Source organism: Amorphotheca resinae (assembly GCF_003019875.1).
Source record: "Amorphotheca resinae ATCC 22711 unplaced genomic scaffold M430scaffold_5, whole genome shotgun sequence".
Lineage (NCBI taxonomy): Eukaryota > Fungi > Ascomycota > Leotiomycetes > Helotiales > Amorphothecaceae > Amorphotheca > Amorphotheca resinae.
The window spans coordinates 275,173-293,575 of NW_020194475.1; the positions used below are offsets into that span (position 1 = coordinate 275,173).

Consider the following 18,403-nt stretch of genomic DNA (forward strand, 5'->3'; position numbering starts at 1 on the left):
CCCCCCTTCCCCCTGGATTATTTACTATCAAGAAAGATGATCCAGAGAAGTAGAACGAACGAAACCCCTTCATATATAACGTTGTTTGTTCATCCGTTCTAGCTTTCTTGATCCAGACAGAGACAGCAAAAACCCACCCAATACAGCAGAGAGAGAGAGGAGAGCGAAGACCAAAGCTCAGGTCAAATCGAGACACACACACACTCTCTCTCTCACGATATGTTTTGTTTGTTTGATATTAGAATTTTTGTTGTTGAGAGATTTTTGTTGAGAGATTTTTGGAGATTTGGAGATCTGCTGCTCGGTTTGGTGAATATGTATGTGAACAACCATCTTACCTTGAGGTACTATACCTTCTTTACTTCTTCTCCTCAACGCGATAGGGGGGTGGCCCGGTCATGTGATAGAGATATCAAAATCCTACCTTACCCATCTATTCTCTAGGGAGTTGACTGAACAGCTCTTGCTTGTTCTGAAGCCAAAGCTGAGACAATAGGGGAATGCTCTGGACAATGGACCACCATGCAGCACACGTGACTTCCCCTGACACCGCACTCGGCAATATCTCGCTAAGGTACCTCAGGAGTCAAGGTACCAACGGCTGCACTTCGGTAGACGCACGACGCACGACGCACAACAGACACACGACACAATTCTGGTAACCGTAAATCAATTCATCGAGCTCATCTAGAGCTATTTCTCGCTCATTCCTGAGCATTGGTATACTAACTCCAGACCCATGAATATGAAAGCACCTCGCATCTATAGCTGTCCATCATCTATCCATCTATCCAATCCTGATCCTTCTATCTCAGATTCAAAAGAAATTCGTGTATGTGCAGCCGCTTATTCAATCGCTGACACCGAGTACTGTCCAGTGACAGGGTTCATCGAATCGCTCCAGTTAAACTTGAAATCGTCACCTAGCTCCTTTCTCAGAGCGGCCTGCACCGCCTCCAGCACATTGTTGAACACGCCAAAGCTGGCTGGGTTCTCCTTGTCGTTGCCCTCGCCTTGGTACACACCAGTGCGGACCAGGCAGGTATTCCAGCCGTACATGTTCCCTCCGATGATGTCGGATTGCGGGTTGTCACCGATCATGTAGATATTCTTGGGCAGGCGCTCGTCATTGTGGATCACCTCCATCCACGAGGCCATCACCTCATCAGCATACTTGTATGTTGCCAACTCGGGCTTGCCATAGACGACACGCTCCAGCTCCACCCCGGTAATCTGCTTGTAGATGGCCTCGAGGGCGATCCTGAAGGTTCCCTGCGACATACGGGGGAAGGGGTGCTCGGTAGGGCAGAGGAGATCTCCCTGGGAGAAGTAGATGGGGATGCGCTGCGAGACGGGATCCTTGGCGCGCGTGCCGAGGACACCATTCTCGGACTGGAGGAGATCCATGATGATCTGGAGATCAGTGGCGTAGTCACGCGAGTCGGAGAAGACCAGGATGGCATCGATCTTGACCTTGTGGAAGTCGCGGGGGTTGGACGTGGCGCGTTGCTCGGCGGTGAAGAACTCCTTCAGGGGGGAGATGGTGGGGTCCCAGGCGTAGATGTCGTTGGGCACGACGATATCCTTGAAGCCGTACTGCTTGGCGACCTCGCGGCACTGGTACTTCTCGCCACCGACGACCAGGACAGTGTCGTAGTACTCAGCCAGCGCAGACATGGGGGTGTGCGACTGGATGAACTGCTCGGTGGAGATGGGCGAGCCGAGGATCTTGGAGAGCTGGGCGCAGCGAGCCGCTTCTGGCTTGCCGGATCCGTTGGTGAGGAAGATGTGGGGGATCTTGATGCCGAGCTCATTGTCCCCGTTCAGGATCTCGAGGGCGCGGCGGCCTTCGGGGATCAGGCGGTCACCGTGGACGAGGACACCATCAATGTCGAAGGCAAAGGCCATGTCCTTGGCGGCGCTCGTCTTGACAGCCGACATGTCCTGGACCTGGGACGAAAGGATCTCCCGGCTGGGCTGGATGGCCGGCATCCCAGGTCTCGCGGGGCGGCCATCTGCCAGGGTGACGGAGGAGAGGCGCGACTGGCGCGACTGGCGTCTTGATCGGGGGATGGGGAGGGAAGCCCCGAAGCTGTTTCTGGAACTCCGTCGCTCGACCTGCGAGGGAGACATGCTCAGAGAGTGCATGAGATGCTCGCTCTCGGCGATGGAGGATCGCGAGGCGGGCACTTCGATTGGGCCTTCATCGTCGGCACCCGGCACAGCCAGGGTGGGATTGGAGTGCTTGGGGGCAGAGCCTCCATTGGCGGTGGCTGCCTGCACCTTATCGGAGGAATCGGCCGCTTGATCTTTATCTTCGTAGGCGGGCATGTTGGAGATCGGGGGGGATTGTCGTTGGGGGGGGGTCAATTGGATTTCGTCAGAGGTCTCGATAGTTCGTGAGGGGAGGGAGATGAGGAGGCCGTCCCAGACGTATATAAAAAGTATATATGTGAAAGAGAGGAGGCAACCGAGGAGGAGGATGGCGATGGAGGAGGAGTAGCTGGAGTAGTGATATGAAGATGTAGATGAAGATGGAAGGAGTGAGAGAGAGAGAGTGCGAGACTGAGAAGCGAGAAGCGAGAGAGAACAGTGACGAGGTGGCGGGGGAAGATGAGATGACGATGATGTCGAAGGGCCAAGAGAGGTCAGGGAAGAGGGAAGAACAAAGTGAGACCGGCGTTGGACAAGCGCGGCGGCCGGATCGTATATATATTTCCCAGGGACGGCGGGGGTGGGCGCAGTGAGATGACATGAAACCAGGCTAGAGAATGTGCAGGAGGGAAGGGGAAGGCGCGAAGGGATTCAAGGAGGGAAGGAACAAGAGAGGAGGATACGGATACCTTGGATACCTGAGGAAGGAAGGGGGGTGTGGAGGATAGGACAGCAGTTGGGAAGGAAGGCGCGATGGGGCGATGGGGCGTCATTGGCGTGTGCATTATGTGTGGGGGGAGGCCTGAGGCAATTAGAATTAGCACTGTTGATTTATTAGAGAACTCCCTATAGGACTATAGGTACTCTGGAGAGGAGAGAGCGGATAAGTGAGAGATTGGAGGATCAGAGCGGTTTTGGCGGGGCCCGCTATCAAAAGCGGATCCGGAAGGGGCGTCCATCGAGTTACTGTCCGAGTAGTAAGTAGTAACAGCTTCAATCGAATCGACGGAACGGGAAACCACGCGGCGGCGCACGAGAGAGAGTCCGGGTCCCGTTGCAAGTAGTCCTAGTAGTAGTATTTGCTGGCACAATAATCTCACAGGGCAAGAAACATCGCATCGCAGGATCGACACACGCCATGGCCACTGGCCGGTGCGATACCATCATCGTGCCGCCGAGGTGGATTCCCTGGACGGGGCAAAGCGGGTAATTGTTTCCCAGGCGGAATGGGCGGGACGGGGGGGGATCTGTCAGGATGGTCCTATTGTCTCTCTCTCTCTCGGAAAGCTGACCGTGGGAAACAGGACAGATAGACGGAAACGGAAACGGAAACGGAAACGGAAGCGCAGTTTTGTCGAGAAAGCCTCTGAGAGATTCGGAGAGTCAGAGCGAGATGAGATGCGGTAGAAGCGAAACGATGCCGTCGAACCATGTGGGAACCGCCATCATCGCCGGTCCCAAAGGCGTGAAGCCACCTCCAGCCGCCAGCGCAGGGACCGCCGTGACGCCGTGCCACTCGCTGCAACGAGCTGCAACTCCCGCCCCGGTGCGGGAGCCTCAGGAGTCAGGCAGCCCCCGGCTAAGGCCACTCGAGCCCCATTATGACGTCACGCCCACCCCTCGGCGCCTTAGCCTGACGCCTATGCCGCATCCGGCACCGCACGAACCAGGAGCCCACGGTGCGCCACCAAGCCCACCCGCCCACAGATGCTGCCGACGTGGTGCAGCCCAGCGGGCCCCACTTGTGCCCCCAGTGCCCCACCAGCTGCAGACCTTTGCCGGCCCGGCTTGCCCACTTCAGGAACACGCCTCACCAGATGCCGCAACGCGCAGATGCCCAGCCCGCGCTAACGGGAAGCGAATAAGCGATGCGCCCCACGCGGCGGGTCCCCCAGGAGCGAAATATGCGTGCACGGCGTCACCGCGCAGCAGTAGTCGTGGCCCGTAATATGCCCGCCCGTAACGGTGTTATGCATCCCGCACGCCGTACCGACGTACCGTCCACACGTTACCTTCGCTGCGTCGCACTACACGACGCAACTCGGCGTGCCCTGCAGTGCTCCGTAATCTGATCCTCCTCCGTCCACGTCGCTCCTGGAGTCCTGCCCGGCTGGGCGTTGCTGGATACAGCAGGTTCCCCGAGTCGATCACAGGAGTCGGGCAATCCCGCTATGCGACGTTCCGATGTCGTGGCGAGCGAGAGGGTGCTCGCTTGATAAATGGCTGTGTGTGTGTGTGTGCGACTTGCTGCCTTGTTGCCTTCCCCCCTTCCCCCAACCCATCCAACCCCACCCATCAACTCTGCCCCTCCAAACGAATCTCAACAGCCCCGCGTCATCGTCTTCAAAACACCACACCCAACACAGCTTCACATCGTTGCAAGAGACCTTTCTTCCCCATCTTCCCAATCCTTCATCTACACTTTCACTTCCCCCAACATGGCCGCCCCCGCTGTCACCGGCCCCCTCCTCACCCTCAACAATGGCCGCAAGATGCCCGCCCTGGGCTTCGGCACCTTCGCCAACGAGGGCAGCAAGGGCGAGACCCACGTCGCTGTCGTCGCTGCGCTGAATGCCGGATACCGCCATCTCGACTGTGCCTGGTTCTACCAGAACGAGGACGAGGTCGGCTCCGGCATCCGCGAGTTCATGGCTGCCAATCCCTCCGTCACCCGCGAGGACCTCTTCATCACCACCAAGGTCTGGAACCACCTGCACAAGCCCGAGGACGTTGCCTGGAGCATCAAGAGCTCGCTCGAGCGCCTGCAGACCCCCTACGTCGATGCCTTCCTCGTGCACTGGCCCATTGCCGCCGAGAAGAACGACGACTACACCGTAAAGATCGGTCCTGATGGGAAATACGTCATTGATCATGAGTTGACCAACAACCCGGAGCCTACATGGCGGGCCATGGAGGCGGCATACGAGGCCGGCCAGGCGAAGTCAATTGGCGTGTCCAACTGGACCAAGAAGGGCCTGGAGTCTCTGCTGTCATACGCCAAGATCAAGCCCGCCATCAACCAGATCGAGATCCATCCCTTCCTCCCTCAGAAAGAGCTCGTCGAGTACTGTGCCTCCAAAAACATTGTGCTGGTCGCTTACTCGCCGCTTGGTTCCCAGGACCAGGTTCCTGGCACGGGCGAGAAGGTATCGACAAACCCTGAGCTGAACGCCATCGCGAAGAAGAAGGGCGTGACCCTGGCGCAGGTCCTGATCGCCTGGGGCATCAAGAGAGGATACGCCGTGGTGCCGAAGAGCAGCAACCCGGGCCGTATCAAGAGCAATGCGGAGCTGATCACCCTGACTGACGAGGAGTTCGAGGCCGTGAACAAGGTTGCGGAGGGGCGGAACAGTAGGTTCGTGAACATGAAGGACACCTTCGGATACAATGTGTGGCCTGAGGAGGCATAGATAAGTGGGTAGCTAGCTAGCTGAAGCGGGGTAAAATCGTCTTCCTAGAGCAATGGCGGATGGAGATGTCCAAAAAGCCGGCGGGCAGATGTTGGCAGGTAGCCCTCGTCGCTCGGTCGTAAGAAATCAAAGAAATCAAAAAAGAAGTTGTCTCGTAAACATTTCACGCCGCATTTCGCCTTCGTTCACCGCATTTCATTCGAGTCTCCTGAGCGTCCTCACACTATCCAAGAAGTCCATCAGCTCCAGCATGCTCCCACAGCCCACCAGCCCCATCCTCTCCTCCTTATTCAGTAGCGGTCCCTTCCCCACCCCTCCGGTGCCGCCCGCTCTATCACTCCCACACATCTCCGTCAGGTGATGCACCACCAGCTTGAATGGGATCGGTCGCTTCACCACCTTCGCCATGAAGCTCTCCACTGCCTCCCACGGACAGCCCTCATCGCCCCGGAACAGCGCCGGGTTCTCCAGGAGGCCCCTCGCCGCCATCACCCCATCCGTCCCCGTCTCCCGCGCCCGCTCCTCCGCATCCCGCCGCGTGAACACATCCCCGTTCGCCAGCACGGGCATCCTCGTCGCGTGCTCCGCCGCCAGCTTGATGGCCTGCACGTCCACCGGCTGGCTCGACCGCGTACTGCGCGTCCGCCCATGAACCGTGAGGAAATCCGCCCCGGCGTCCTCGACCGCCCGCACGAAGTCCGCCGTGCGCCGCGGGTCCGCCAGCACGCGCATCTTGACGCTCACGCTGCGTCGCCCGCCGTAACCGGCGTCGTGGAGCGCGCGCTGAGCGGCACGCACCATGGAGACGACTCGTTCGGGCTGCTGCATCAGCGCGGCGCCGAGGGAGTCGGCGCACGCCCACGATTGCGGACAGCCGCAGTTGAGATCGACGCCATTGACGTGAGGAGCGAGGAGGGTGGTGGCGCGAGCGACCTCGAGGGGGCAGTTGGCGCCGAGTTGGGCGATCGTCGGGGGTGCGGTGGGTGAGGTGGTGAAATCTGAGATGCCGTGGTGGTTTCGTGTTAGCTGGGTTGTTTGCTCCTAATGTAGGGAATCCCGGGAAGCGCACGGGAGGGGTGGAATAGGGGGCGGGGTATGAGGGGTGCGGGGCGGGCATACCGCTGTCACGTGCTACGGCACTGCGGTTGAACTCCTTTGCGAGAATCTTTTGCCGTGTAATAGATAGAGATCAGCCAACTACTCCCTTGCTCCGGTAGATAGAAGACGGGGAGGAAGGGGAAGGGAGAGTAAAGTGCCGCACTTCACATACCATAGGCGTCCATGTCAGATCCACGCCGTATTCCGCAACAGTTTCCCGGAATGCCAGCTATAGAAATCTCAGCATCTGCCGCAAGGATTGGCCCGGAAAGGGAAGGAGAGCGCACCTTGCTGTATCTCACCATGGGAGCAGCGGCGAATAGAGGCCTCCCTTCAGATTTCGCAATGTCGAAGAGTTTGAGCGGGCTTGGAGCGGCTTAGCTTGGTTGATCAAGGTGGGGAGGCAGAAGAGGGGCAAACGCACTGGATGTCTAATGAGGATGGTGAGGAGCGCTCATCTTCGTCGGGATCTACGATGGAGTACATCGCGGGTTGTTTTCGCGGGGATATCAAGCATCCTTAGGAGAGATGTTGGGGTTGGACGAATGAAGAGATGTCAATACCCGAGCAGTCGTTCCCTCGCTTGACTTGCCAGAAAAACTACTCGAACGTTCGATTTCACATGTGCTGTAGTATCATCGTTCATCATGTAGGATGTAGGATCTGGACAATTCCGCTGATCTGATCCACGTAGCTTCTGTCGACCTTGCGTATCTATCACACTGAACTAGGGGAAAACGCTTGCATGGAATGAAGGGTAGAAACTGCCCGAGGTTCCTCGAGAGAGGGAGGAGGTTGATTCGGTACTGAAAATCTGGACATTCGAGGGGTATATATCGAGTCCGGCTTTCCGTCGTAGGTGGTAAATCAGGCATAAAGTCCCGGGATTTTTAGGAGCGAGGGGCCTCCTCCTGTGATTCTTCTATACAATTGGATCGAGAACATTCGATCGAGTATATCTTCAGATGTGATGCCAAGGTTCTGTCATGCCTGAGGCAACTACATTAGAACCCCTTCGACCTTTAGCTATAACCTGAAGAGGCCCTAGAACTTCCCAAATCGTCCTCTGCACTGGAAGTCTCGTCATTCTTAAAACAAGGCATTAAAACAACTTCGAATTTGTTCACATGCGCAATACAGTGGAGAGGGACGGTTCCATGATCAATTGAACATTGACAAGCCCCAAGAACAGCCCCAAGAACTCACCAAGCCCAATTCTCCTTTGCCTTCCCTCTCCAGGTGCCGAAAGCAAAGCCAGATAAAAATCCATGCTGAGAAGAGTAATGAAGGTATCAAGCACAACGACAGAAATTTGGACTGCCGCTGACATTGGCTGCAGTCATGATAAAAAAAGGTCTACTTGCGTTTTTGTTGAAGGCTGCGAGGAACACCTCGATGTGTTATGTTCTTATCCATTCCCTTGGTTTCCTGGATTCAACCGATGGAATTCATCGATTGATGTCGTCGATTGAATTCGTCGATTGGATTCATCATCGCATTCTGGCAGTTGCTCATAACCTCGTCTAGAGGTTCTCAGGTGCCTGTGAGCCCAAGTCTTTGAAGTCATGGATTCAAGGACAAGGACGGCGTAGCTGTACCTACCTACCTTCCACAGGGCCACAAGCTAATTGTTTCGACTTTAGAGCTTCAAATTTGGAGGCATCAGTTCTAGAGCATCGTTTGCAGTTCTAGAACATCGACCGAAAATGTTTCGAAAGTGCAAGGCTGCGTGTTCCCCACCCGCGTTTCTCCATACTCGCGTTTCAGGAACACCGACCGGGGTGACATGGACTCGTCACCACGTGGACTTCCTGGTAAAAGATTTTGACAGCTAAGGCCTGGCCAGACATCTGATGAGACCCAGAACCAAGCGTCGCACTGTCATTTACCCACGTTTTTGATGGGGAGTGGAGCAGGCTGGGGATCCATCTAGGCCATGCTATCTTACAGATGACTGCAGTCAGGAATGAGCACCATGTGACCCCGTCCCCTGAACACTTTTGTACCTTTCCGACACTGATACAAATGATTCTGTCGGTCTTATATTACTAAGAGGTGATGGTTTCAAGAGGTAGACTAGCAAGAAGTGTTTAAGGGAGCGGATATGTAGTCGTTTTGGCCATCTATTTCAAGGTCACGTGGAAGGTGGGAGCCAAAAGGGGACGCCTGATGAGATTGTGTTCCAAACATATAGATAGATTCCATTAAATCTCTAGCCTTTAGCCTGCGTCAGAGAAATCCTCTCCTGCCTTCGTTATATTTTCATTTCTTAATTCTTTAGTAGATCTTTTTTTAGCATATTATTCCATCTCCCTTTCTCTACTGATTTTGGAACTCCAGTACAACAATCAGTACAAGACCTGGTCGCTTAGCTCAGTTGGTTAGAGCGTGGTGCTAATAACGCCAAGGTCGCGAGTTCGACCCTCGTAGTGACCACAAGAAAATTAACCTTTTGCATTTTTGACATTTTCTATTTTCTTTTATTTCGCTATACCCCCCTCATGTTTCCTGCACCTTTTTGTTGCCTTGCTATGGGTTTTTATATTTTTTTTATCAGCCTACTGAGGCATACCTGATAAGTACTAACTGCAGGCACGTGCACAAGCAGCACGTGAAATGACTCTACACCACACCACTGCCCACCTTCCGCATAAGGACCAGTGCTTACCAGCCAAGTATACCAAGAGAAGAGACTTTCCCTACTGCAGTATATATCCCACGTAAATACCATCCCTCAGTCCCCAGCTAAAGTTAAAAGAAGACATCTATAAAACCCCCTTCCCAAGCTCCCCCCTATCTCCATCTCCTCGCTTCCCCCCCTTTTTTTAATTCAAATATCCCAAAATGGCCCCCTCAATGACAACCCGTCTGGCACTCCCCGCTGACACACCTACCCTCGCCCACATAATGACCCGCGCCTTCTCTAGCACTGACACCGCATACCCCCTGATCTGGGGTTCTGCAGGGGATGAGATGCATGAACAACTCGCTGTTAATGGGTTGTTCACGCCGCTGCAGCGAGAGGATAGAGTTACGTACGTCGCGGTCGATTCTGACGGGAAGATCTTGGGGTTCGCGACGTGGACACTGCTGGGGATGAAAGGAGATGGGGGGAAGAAGAAAGAGCAAAAGAAGGAGGGAGGGGGGATGAAGTTGGAAGGTGTGAATTTGAGACTGTTGGGTGAGAAGATGGAGGGGCTCAGTGGGGCGAAGGAGAGGGATGTGGATGGGGGGAAAGACTTGGGTAATCCGCCCTTTTTTTTCTCTTTTTGCTCTCCGCTCTATTTGAAAATATCCTGCTTGTATTCTTTTCCAATTTAGTGAGTTTTTGATTCCCCTATCATTTCCATCTTCGATAATTCGGGAGTGAAGGCAGAAGTTAACGCAGGGTCAGTGCTCTCGTTCTGCTTCGTGCTGCCAGAGTATCAGCGCCAAGGCATCGGCTCCCTGCTTCTGGAATGGGGTAAGCGGAAAGCGGATGAGCTGCAAGCCAAAGTCTGGATCACGAGTACGCCGCAGGGTGTGAAGGCGTATGAGAAGAATGGGTGGGTGGTTAAAGAGAAATATGACATTGATTTGGGGAAGTATGGAGGTGAGGGGCTCTATAGTCGAGCTTGGATGGTAAGGCTCCCTGCTGAATCTAGCTCTGGGACAGCATAGTTTGGATGACATTAGGCAAGCGAGATTTATGTCAAGACGCGGAGTTTGTAAAGGTGTTGGAAGGGGTGAGACTGTTCACGGTATGGTGGATTAAGGGATCAATCAGTATGTACCTGATGAGCCAAATGTCGTTCGAGCATCGATTTCAACGGCCCACCAACACATCAAACCAACTCACGTTTGCCCATCCGATGGCCTCATGGCCATATTTTGACAAATCCGGCTCCATATCAGTCTAGAATTACAAGTCATTGAATTAGCTTTCCTCCTTATATCATGCCTGCACTGCAACAAAAGTCGTCTACTCACTGCTTTCAGCTGGACACTCTTCTCATTTCTCCCTCCAAAGTATTCCGGCTTCGTACCATCGGCTTCTAAATCGAGCTTGACGCCCTGGGCTGAACGGCGACTTGGATCCCTATCATGGAAGTTGAATGGTGTGAACATTACTGATGAGGAAGCTGTGTGCATCAGCGTATTTGGAATATCCCCCGAATTAGGGACGTGGTGAGAGCCTATGTTGAAATATATAACCCTAGACCAAGAATCAGTATTATTCCCTCGAGTTCCTGAGATGTCCAAGCACAGCCAAGAAGATGCAAATCCTTACAAATCTTCCTGCAGAATCTCTTCATCATCGAGAAATTTACTAAAGTCGACTAGCGGATGCAAAGGATCGAAGTAATTCAGATGGCTGGCGCTCCTGGGCTCCGTGTCTTTCTGCTTCACCACCCAAAGATCGCGAGACGACCACTCGGCCGATTTCCCTAATGACGTTGAGTTTAGGATTGAGAGATGCATTGGCGTGCCCATTCCTGTGCCCGGCTGGATGCGATATCCTCTCTTCTCGCCCCAGATATTTGTCGAGTTTTCGCTGGTGACAATGTACATCTCCCCCGAGTTACGTGGCCAGTCGATTCCGGCCTCCATATCGACAGGATGTTGTACGAGATGCATGGTATTTCGAGGCGTCGTTTGTTTGTCATCCCAAGGGTATTCAAGTGAGACAGGTTCAATTGCAACTCGCGTGAGCGTGTTGGAAGTCCCGTCAACATCGAGGTCGGCCTTGAAATTTAGCACGTGGTCGTGCATACTAGTTGCAACTGCATCGTGAACCCTGTATCCGTACTCATTCTTCTTCTCCCCCTTGGAAGGCCAAAAGGCGCCAAAGATATAACCACTTGCGCGATATTTAACTTCAATTGATCCATCAAGATAAAATATGTACTCGATCGTGTAGTCATAGTTGCCCACCGTTGACACAGATCTGACAACAAGGTAGGTATTTCTCGAGACAGAGACTTGGGAGTCCGCGGTGTGGCGTTGCAGAGGGTAATCAGCTGTATATTCAAAAATACAGATGCTGTTTGGAATAGTTATCGATGACCCTTGTTGGTTGAAAGTTGTGGAGATGAAGGTCGCATAGGCAGGGCAGTCGTACCCTGGCACAAGCTCGAACGTTCTCAAACCCATTAAGAAAACAGTATCTAGAAACTCCAAGCCACCTTGAGCTGGGTCATCTCCTGCATAGTGGGATAATGCCTCTTGAAGGCCGAGTTCATAGATGACACTATCTCCGTTGAATCGAATGTCGTGTAGAGTTACTCCAGTATCCGCTGAGGTTGAAATGAAGAACTCAAAACCCATCCAGCTAAAGAAATTCTGCTGCTTGTCTACAGAGAATCTTGAGCCCTGAGGCTGCACCATCAAAGGTGGAGGTTTCTGTCTTCCAGGATCTCCTTTTGTCAAATCTACCGTATCAGTCCAATCACCGTCTCGATTGAGTGGGCATATTTCAAATCCAGGGGATTTCATTGCCCCCTTAAGATCATATATGGAGTCGTAGAGGATGTTGTTGTAGTACCACTGCAACATCCTCCAAGTTGAGGGATTTACTGTGGGGATCTCTGGAGAATAATCAGTATGATTTCAACGTCGGATGTGGCCAGAGTAAGCTCACCGATTTTGACGTAAAGACCTTGTGGCAGTAGTGAGGAGGCACTTGACTTGCCACCCGGTTGGCGAAATTGTAACCAGAGACTAAAAGTTCCATTTTCTGTAAAGGAAGCCCTGCCTGTAGCATTCAGAGTCAATGGATCAATCGAGCCGGCTTCCTGAACTTTAATCAGCGAGATAGTTCACAAGAGAAGATATGCACATACATCTGATAGCAATCTCCGCACGACATCCGAGTTATTGCCAAGAGAGGAGAGAACCCATTCATTAAGAAGCGTCGGAGATGGAACTGGACTGGCGATATAATTCCTGTCTGAGTTGTAGCAGAACTCTAATGGTAGCGCCTTAGTATTCTCACTCGGCGGTAATGGGCCAACCTGTTGGATGCGTCAACCAGAATTTGCCAGACAACCAAACTGGCAAAAATACCATGTAGTAAACAGCCTGCTCAACGTCTCCGGGTGCACCTTCACCTTCGACTACAATAACCCGTGCCCACCGTTCTGGAGGGCCAGAGGTGCCATTGATATATGCCAGGGCATCTGTTTTATTAGGCTTCAATGCCTCTATGAGCATTAAACGGTTGCTGCGGCTGGCATCTTGTCAGCCAATAATACAAACAAGCATTTAAATCGGTGCCCACTGTGTAGCTTGCGAGGTTTCAGTCAGGTTCAGACCCGACTTTGAGTATAAGAAATTCAAGACTTCGTCAGTTTCATTTTCACTCAAATCAGCCCAGATATTCTGCCTGGAAGCTTGGATTTGGTTGGTGTCGAAGATCGGCGGCGACCTGAAGAGAACCAACTTGACAGTCTGACCCAAGGGAACCGAGGCAAAGAATGCAAAGAAAAGAAACGCGACGCAAGCAGAGGCTGTTAGCCAAACTTTATTGAGAGATGCCATTGTTGTATAATGTCTGTCGAACTTTGCAGACAAGAGTCATTCAACTATTTTACAGGACGGCACGAAGAGTTGCCGTCTTATCATCTTAAGAGATAAGGCGGGCGACGCGGGATGCGGAGCATGGAGTACGGGGTACGATGGCGCTATTAATAGTATTCAATCCCGGGATGGTGCTGGCCGCTGATCAGATGAATTATATTCTCCCTCAACACCAACGAACCGTTCTCTTCCCTTGTTCCTCCTGCAGCCATATTTCCCTTACAGAGACTGCGAAAAGTACTTGCTAAAAGTTATCAAAGCACCAGGCATATCAAGAAAATGGCTCAATCTCGATAAATAAGCAAGGTATGCCGCCCATCTATGCTCCACCAAGGCTCCAGGCACAGATCTAGGTTTAACGGCTCGGGAGAGACTCAATGGCAATACCCGAGATCTGGGCAATAACTTTCCTGCTCAAAATATCTTCTTGGGAAGCCACAACGGTGACAATCGGGGGTTTCCAATCAGGCCACTTTTCCCTCTTGATCCGTTCAAGAACCCTCTCCGCATCATCCGGGAGGGTCCAAACTGGCTTTTGATCACCTCCAAGCCAACTCTCTCTCTGACCCGGCTCATAAAAATGGCCATGGCCCCGAGTAACATTGCCCAAAACGATTATCACCTCCTTCAATTTTTCGAAAACATGCAGAGTCGCAAGAACGTCAGTCCTAGAAAACACTGTTGATGATATCCTCCCAGGCAGAGCGATGGTCTCCATGCAACTTGTCTCCACCGGGTATTGGGCCGCAAAGTCCTGCAGAACCAAAGGATTGATATGATGAGAGAAGTAGACCACATCACGGTTTGGATCATAATGCGTGCCTAAACAATTCTTTCGGATGTCCCAAACTCCCAACTCCATGTATCGTCGTCGGCAAAAGAGCTTTGATTCGGCGCATACGCGTTGAATCACATCGAGAGAAGGGTGGCAGGTCGTTAATGTCATAAACAAGGGTATCTTGATAGTAACTGCATTGAATGGGAAGTAATACCGTCCTCTATTTCGATCAGTATTGCGATGCAAGGTAATAACGCATGGTTCCAGAGCCAGCGCCCATATCTGGAGCCGCAGCTCTTTCGGTAGAGACGAAAACAGCGTAAACGTGGCTATAGAGTTGGCCATGGTGCGACTGGCGGGATGGGTTGCAAGTAAGGGGGCCCGGCCTTGCTAGCTCAAAGATGGATTCAGAACATATACTTGATGAAACAACACACGCGCTTCTGGAGAGGAAACGGGAAAAGAGCCCACCTCGGTCGAGCTTTGCACTTGCAGCCAATGCGGGATTCCAGGAATCCGGCGTAGGGTTGGTTTCCTATCAGCAAAGGGACGCTCGTCGTATCTGAGTACCCTCGTGGCGAGACTTCGAGCTCGAAATGTACTTGATGTGCGATTGTTTGGCGTCGTCTGGAGAGAGGGGGTTTGGAAGGTCAGCTTTGTCGCGCCCGAGGTTCGGGTGTGTCAATAGCCAGATCCACTAGCGTGGATAAATTCACCATTGAATGCGGCTCAACTGTCGACAATAGCAACTGCTTCCATTCTTCAGCGCCGTCACAATCAACATTTTTACCATTGTTAACCCTCTTGGCGCCATCAATGACAACTGTTGAGCGATATCCACCAACTCAACTCCAAATACCTTCAGATGTACCGTCAAACGTTCCACGATCACATTCCCCATCCAACACCATAGCAAGGAACAACTACATACCACCTGCGGTACCTTCCCCGCCCCGACTTTCAGCTCGAAGTTCACCACCCCGAAGGCCTCATATTCAAGCAAAGCACGAACATACCATCGGCATGGCGTCCGAAGCCTCAAACCAGTGGCTCTTTACTGATGCCGAACTTGTCAGCACACCCTCCGTCCTTGACGGACTACCCATTGCAGAAGAGAGATGCCGCAGAGCAAAGGGCGTGAACTTCATCTTCCAAGCGGGCATTCTTCTCAAGTTGCCGCAGCTTACCCTTGCAACTGCCAGCGTATTCTTCCATCGTTTCTATATGCGCGCAAGCATGGTGCCCGAAAAAGGCGGCCTGCACCATTATGTATGTCCACCCATCTCTTCTCCATTACTCCCCTTCCAGCTCAAGCCAGAACCGCAAAACCTACTTGCTCGAGATCCCGAGCAGATTTTGAAGCTCATGCTTTTGCGCAGATTTACTGACGTTTGAATATCTGGAACAGAATATCGCGGCCACGTCCCTCTTCCTTGCAACTAAGACAGAAGAAAACTGCCGCAAAACTAAGGAAATAGTCATCGCCGTTGCGAAAGTCGCTCAAAAGAATGCATCTCTCATAATTGATGAGCAATCGAAAGAATACTGGCGATGGCGTGACAACATTCTTCTCTACGAGGAGCTCATGCTCGAATACCTTACCTTCGATGTCGTCCTTCAATCGCCGTACAGCTTCCTTTACAGTTTTCTACAGAAACTGCGAATTGAAGACAATAAACAGCTTAGAAATGTGGCGTGGGCTTTCTTAAATGACAGTTGCTTGACAATGCTATGTCTGGCTATGTCTCCCAAAGATATCGCGATAGCAGCACTCTACTTCGCCGCCAAATTCACTGGAGAAAGGATTCCGGATGCTGAGAATGGACAGGCGTGGTGGGAGCGATTAGGTGGAAAACCAGATTTAATAATCAAGGCCGTTGGAATCATATATGAGTTCTACACGGAAAATCCGCTGAAGAGAAGCGATAACCCTTACGCGCAATCTCCATCCTCGATTGGCAATGAGGAGGATCTTGAAAGGACGAGGGCTAGGAACAGTTCCTCTAGCCAGGATATACCGAGCCCAGGGGAGATCGCACCTTCTCAACGTTCGCAGAATGGAAATATCGAGCACGCTAATGGTTCCGAAAATTCAGCCGCTGTGTTGAATGGCAACAAAACCCCTGCCGAACCTTCAACGCAACCAAACGGGAACGCTAAACCAGAATCACCCCAGGTTCATGGTGTTCCCGAAATCTCAGCCCCAGCAACCGCTGCCGGCACGTCGTCCAAAGCCGCGGATGAATCTGGGTCGTCGGACGCGGCTCTTAAAGAAGCAGCTAATGACCCAGCGACACACGGGGATAATGGTCATTCCAATGGAATGGCAGAGCTTCTCCCGACTGCAAACCCGACTGCTCCCGAACTGGCGAAAGCCAGCTCTAAACGCAAGGAAATTGAAGACGCAGAAGAACCACCTGCGAAGAAGAAGGCGCCTAGCACTGATGATGTAGATACAACTGTGGCGACTATCCTGACCTCAGAGCCCACAGAAGAAGGCGAGGAGGGAGAACTAGAAGAATAGGCACAGATTACGCGTCGGAAATAGATGGAGCAAAGACCACGCAGGATATATGATTTACAGCGCGGCGTTCGGGGTTCAACCTTTCATCCTAGAGATGAATGATTCAAGACACTTATGTATTAAAATGAATGGCTGGCGTCCTGGAATAGGAGGTACATACATGTATTGTACGATCTCTGCAAAAGCTGATAAATTGGGGGTAGGGAAAGGATTGGGAAAGGATCATCAAGATTCAATTCATGAATGCAGAGTATGCTATCCTACTCTGTCGCTGGCATGGTCGTATGTACAATTTGTAACCGGTGTCCTCTATCTGCTGCTCGCGTCGATCCATCCATTACCTCCATATTCATACCCATTATCTTTCCCACATGCTGCGCCATAGCGTAAATAATCGACCATGAAAGAGAAAGAGCAAAAAGAGGGGAGAAAAGAAAGGAAGGGAATCCTCTGTGCATAAATGGGTGACGCGCAAGTCTGAGATAGCGACAGTAACGTAAAAGTGTGCTGGGGCTCATGACCGCTGGATTTTAGACACGAGCTGATAGGGTGTGATTGGCTAAGTCCAGTGGTTCAGACAAGTGGCGGAGTTCGAAGAGGAGATAAGAGTCAGAGCCTAGAGATTGGGTAGTGTGATGTTGCTTCTAGACATCTGTAGCTAGCTAGCTGGTTGGTACTGTAGAGGACATCTATAGATGAGGTGGGAAAAGGACTTCGGGAGGGGTCTCAGAAGCGTTACGCAGCTAGTAAGGACACAGTCAGTCGGTGCGTGATGTAAGAAGTAGAGGAGGGATGCTACATCTGATTGTTTCTTCTCGTTCTCTGCTTATATCAATAGCGCTGTTCTTGCTCTTCCTCTTCTCTAGGACAGCTGCAGGATCAACCATGAGATCATGCTGCAGAAGAGAATCCCTCAGCCTTATAAACTCGTGCTCGATAGTTTCCAGGAAGGCATCTAAGTTCTGGGACTCGGTCTCGATGGCATCCAGATGTTGTGCGATAATAGGGAACCCTGCCTCCATCTCGGCCGTCACCTGTATGGCAGTGTCGTTCAGAAACTGGTAGAGGCTTTTGACTAATTTCTCTCTCGTCTCCTTGGTCATGTCGTGTAGTAGGTCCCCGAAGGCTAACGGATGATATAGTAACGCATCCACTGTTTCTGAAAGAGATGAGAGTGTGGTTGCGATGATTCCCATGTGTATTGTCATGGCTATGTTATATTGTGTCATTCGGATTGAGACCTGGGAGTTGAGATCGTGGAATTGCGTAAGGTAATTATGGTAGTCGGTCTCGCTCAGTGGCTTTTGGTTTGGTGTAAGGGAGGAGGAGGAGATTGGGAAGGCGACAAACAAGCAGAGTAGCACGAGGAGCCGTGAGAGTGTCGCAGAATACATTTTGCCGACTTTGATAGCACGCTATAGTGATTGTTTGGGAAGGCTACTTAGAGTTGATAATCGGGAGGCCAGGGAATGGCGGAAGCTTTGTTGTGTTGTTGTGTACAGATCGTAAGCCGATGAGCAGTGGAGTTGGGTTGTATCTCTGCTGGGCGAAGAGATCTTGCTGGTCGCTACAGATTTGACGGTGACGATCGATCGAACGGAACTCCTTGTTGTTTGTTGTTTCTTTCCTGCTGCTCGTACTGACAAGGTAAGGGCTAAGGGAAGGAGTAGACAGTCTGATGTACTGGTCGATAAAAAGCAGTCCAAGATAGATCGAAAATAGGCTTGCGAAGCTTACCACGTTCGCATATCTTGAAAAAACAAAAGTGAATAGGCACCAAGGTGCAATATGCGATAAGGCTGAATTCTGAACAAAATGTACTTTGGATCAATTGATCAAAGAGAGCAAGCGCATCGAACAAGATATCTTGGGAAGGCGGGA

The 18,403-nt window shown here is 52.0% G+C and overlaps 10 protein-coding genes across 10 annotated transcripts; 4 read left to right on the top strand and 6 right to left on the bottom strand.

The window, feature by feature from the left end:
- Positions 1-846: 846 nt before the first annotated feature.
- On the bottom strand, positions 847-2,331 carry M430DRAFT_100691 (hypothetical protein; the record flags this gene model as incomplete). The annotated part of the gene is made up of 1 exon (XM_024860653.1): positions 847-2,331. One exon carries the CDS (start codon positions 2,329-2,331, stop codon positions 847-849), a length of 1,485 nt encoding a protein of 494 aa, XP_024721291.1.
- Positions 2,332-2,534: 203 nt separating this feature from the next.
- M430DRAFT_27117 (hypothetical protein) lies at positions 2,535-4,102 on the top strand (the record flags this gene model as incomplete). The annotated part of the gene is made up of 4 exons (XM_024865523.1): positions 2,535-2,743; positions 3,007-3,131; positions 3,257-3,360; positions 3,464-4,102. 4 exons carry the CDS (start codon positions 2,535-2,537, stop codon positions 4,100-4,102), a joined length of 1,077 nt encoding a protein of 358 aa, XP_024721292.1.
- Positions 4,103-4,592: 490 nt separating this feature from the next.
- Positions 4,593-5,564, top strand: M430DRAFT_100424 (hypothetical protein; the record flags this gene model as incomplete). Its single annotated transcript, XM_024860631.1, has 1 exon — positions 4,593-5,564. The coding sequence occupies one exon, from the start codon at positions 4,593-4,595 to the stop codon at positions 5,562-5,564; it is 972 nt and encodes a 323-aa protein (XP_024721293.1).
- Positions 5,565-5,759: 195 nt separating this feature from the next.
- On the bottom strand, positions 5,760-7,262 carry M430DRAFT_138116 (hypothetical protein; the record flags this gene model as incomplete). Its single annotated transcript, XM_024862553.1, has 5 exons — positions 7,087-7,262; positions 6,950-7,028; positions 6,835-6,891; positions 6,684-6,729; positions 5,760-6,562 (listed from the first exon to the last, which is right to left on the bottom strand). Exons 1-5 carry the CDS (start codon positions 7,146-7,148, stop codon positions 5,760-5,762), a joined length of 1,047 nt encoding a protein of 348 aa, XP_024721294.1. The 5' UTR covers positions 7,149-7,262.
- A 2,182-nt stretch (positions 7,263-9,444) lies between these two features.
- Positions 9,445-10,322, top strand: M430DRAFT_41390 (hypothetical protein; the record flags this gene model as incomplete). Its single annotated transcript, XM_024867474.1, has 2 exons — positions 9,445-9,906; positions 10,057-10,322. The coding sequence occupies exons 1-2, from the start codon at positions 9,507-9,509 to the stop codon at positions 10,320-10,322; spliced, it is 666 nt and encodes a 221-aa protein (XP_024721295.1). The 5' UTR covers positions 9,445-9,506.
- Positions 10,323-10,467: 145 nt separating this feature from the next.
- On the bottom strand, positions 10,468-13,181 carry M430DRAFT_27121 (hypothetical protein; the record flags this gene model as incomplete). Its single annotated transcript, XM_024865524.1, has 7 exons — positions 10,468-10,557; positions 10,632-10,857; positions 10,933-12,229; positions 12,283-12,436; positions 12,485-12,655; positions 12,708-12,870; positions 12,922-13,181. 7 exons carry the CDS (start codon positions 13,179-13,181, stop codon positions 10,468-10,470), a joined length of 2,361 nt encoding a protein of 786 aa, XP_024721296.1.
- Positions 13,182-13,247: 66 nt separating this feature from the next.
- Positions 13,248-14,614, bottom strand: M430DRAFT_41392 (hypothetical protein). Its single transcript, XM_024867475.1, has 2 exons — positions 14,470-14,614; positions 13,248-14,384 (listed from the first exon to the last, which is right to left on the bottom strand). The coding sequence occupies exon 2, from the start codon at positions 14,341-14,343 to the stop codon at positions 13,576-13,578; it is 768 nt and encodes a 255-aa protein (XP_024721297.1). The 5' UTR covers positions 14,344-14,384; positions 14,470-14,614; the 3' UTR covers positions 13,248-13,575.
- Positions 14,615-15,021: 407 nt separating this feature from the next.
- M430DRAFT_27123 (hypothetical protein) lies at positions 15,022-16,522 on the top strand (the record flags this gene model as incomplete). The annotated part of the gene is made up of 2 exons (XM_024865526.1): positions 15,022-15,267; positions 15,407-16,522. 2 exons carry the CDS (start codon positions 15,022-15,024, stop codon positions 16,520-16,522), a joined length of 1,362 nt encoding a protein of 453 aa, XP_024721298.1.
- Positions 16,523-16,652: 130 nt separating this feature from the next.
- M430DRAFT_228491 (hypothetical protein) lies at positions 16,653-17,160 on the bottom strand. Its single transcript, XM_024864778.1, has one exon. The coding sequence runs from the start codon at positions 17,038-17,040 to the stop codon at positions 16,783-16,785; it is 258 nt and encodes an 85-aa protein (XP_024721299.1). The 5' UTR covers positions 17,041-17,160; the 3' UTR covers positions 16,653-16,782.
- Positions 17,161-17,280: 120 nt separating this feature from the next.
- Positions 17,281-17,916, bottom strand: M430DRAFT_18214 (hypothetical protein; the record flags this gene model as incomplete). Its single annotated transcript, XM_024863818.1, has 1 exon — positions 17,281-17,916. The coding sequence occupies one exon, from the start codon at positions 17,914-17,916 to the stop codon at positions 17,281-17,283; it is 636 nt and encodes a 211-aa protein (XP_024721300.1).
- Positions 17,917-18,403: the final 487 nt, after the last annotated feature.

Coding starts and splice junctions, on each gene's coding strand:
- M430DRAFT_41392 (XM_024867475.1), bottom strand. CDS start 14,343: ATGGCCAACTCTATAGCCACGTTTACGCTGTTTTCGTCTCTACCGAAA.
- M430DRAFT_228491 (XM_024864778.1), bottom strand. CDS start 17,040: ATGAGCCCCAGCACACTTTTACGTTACTGTCGCTATCTCAGACTTGCG.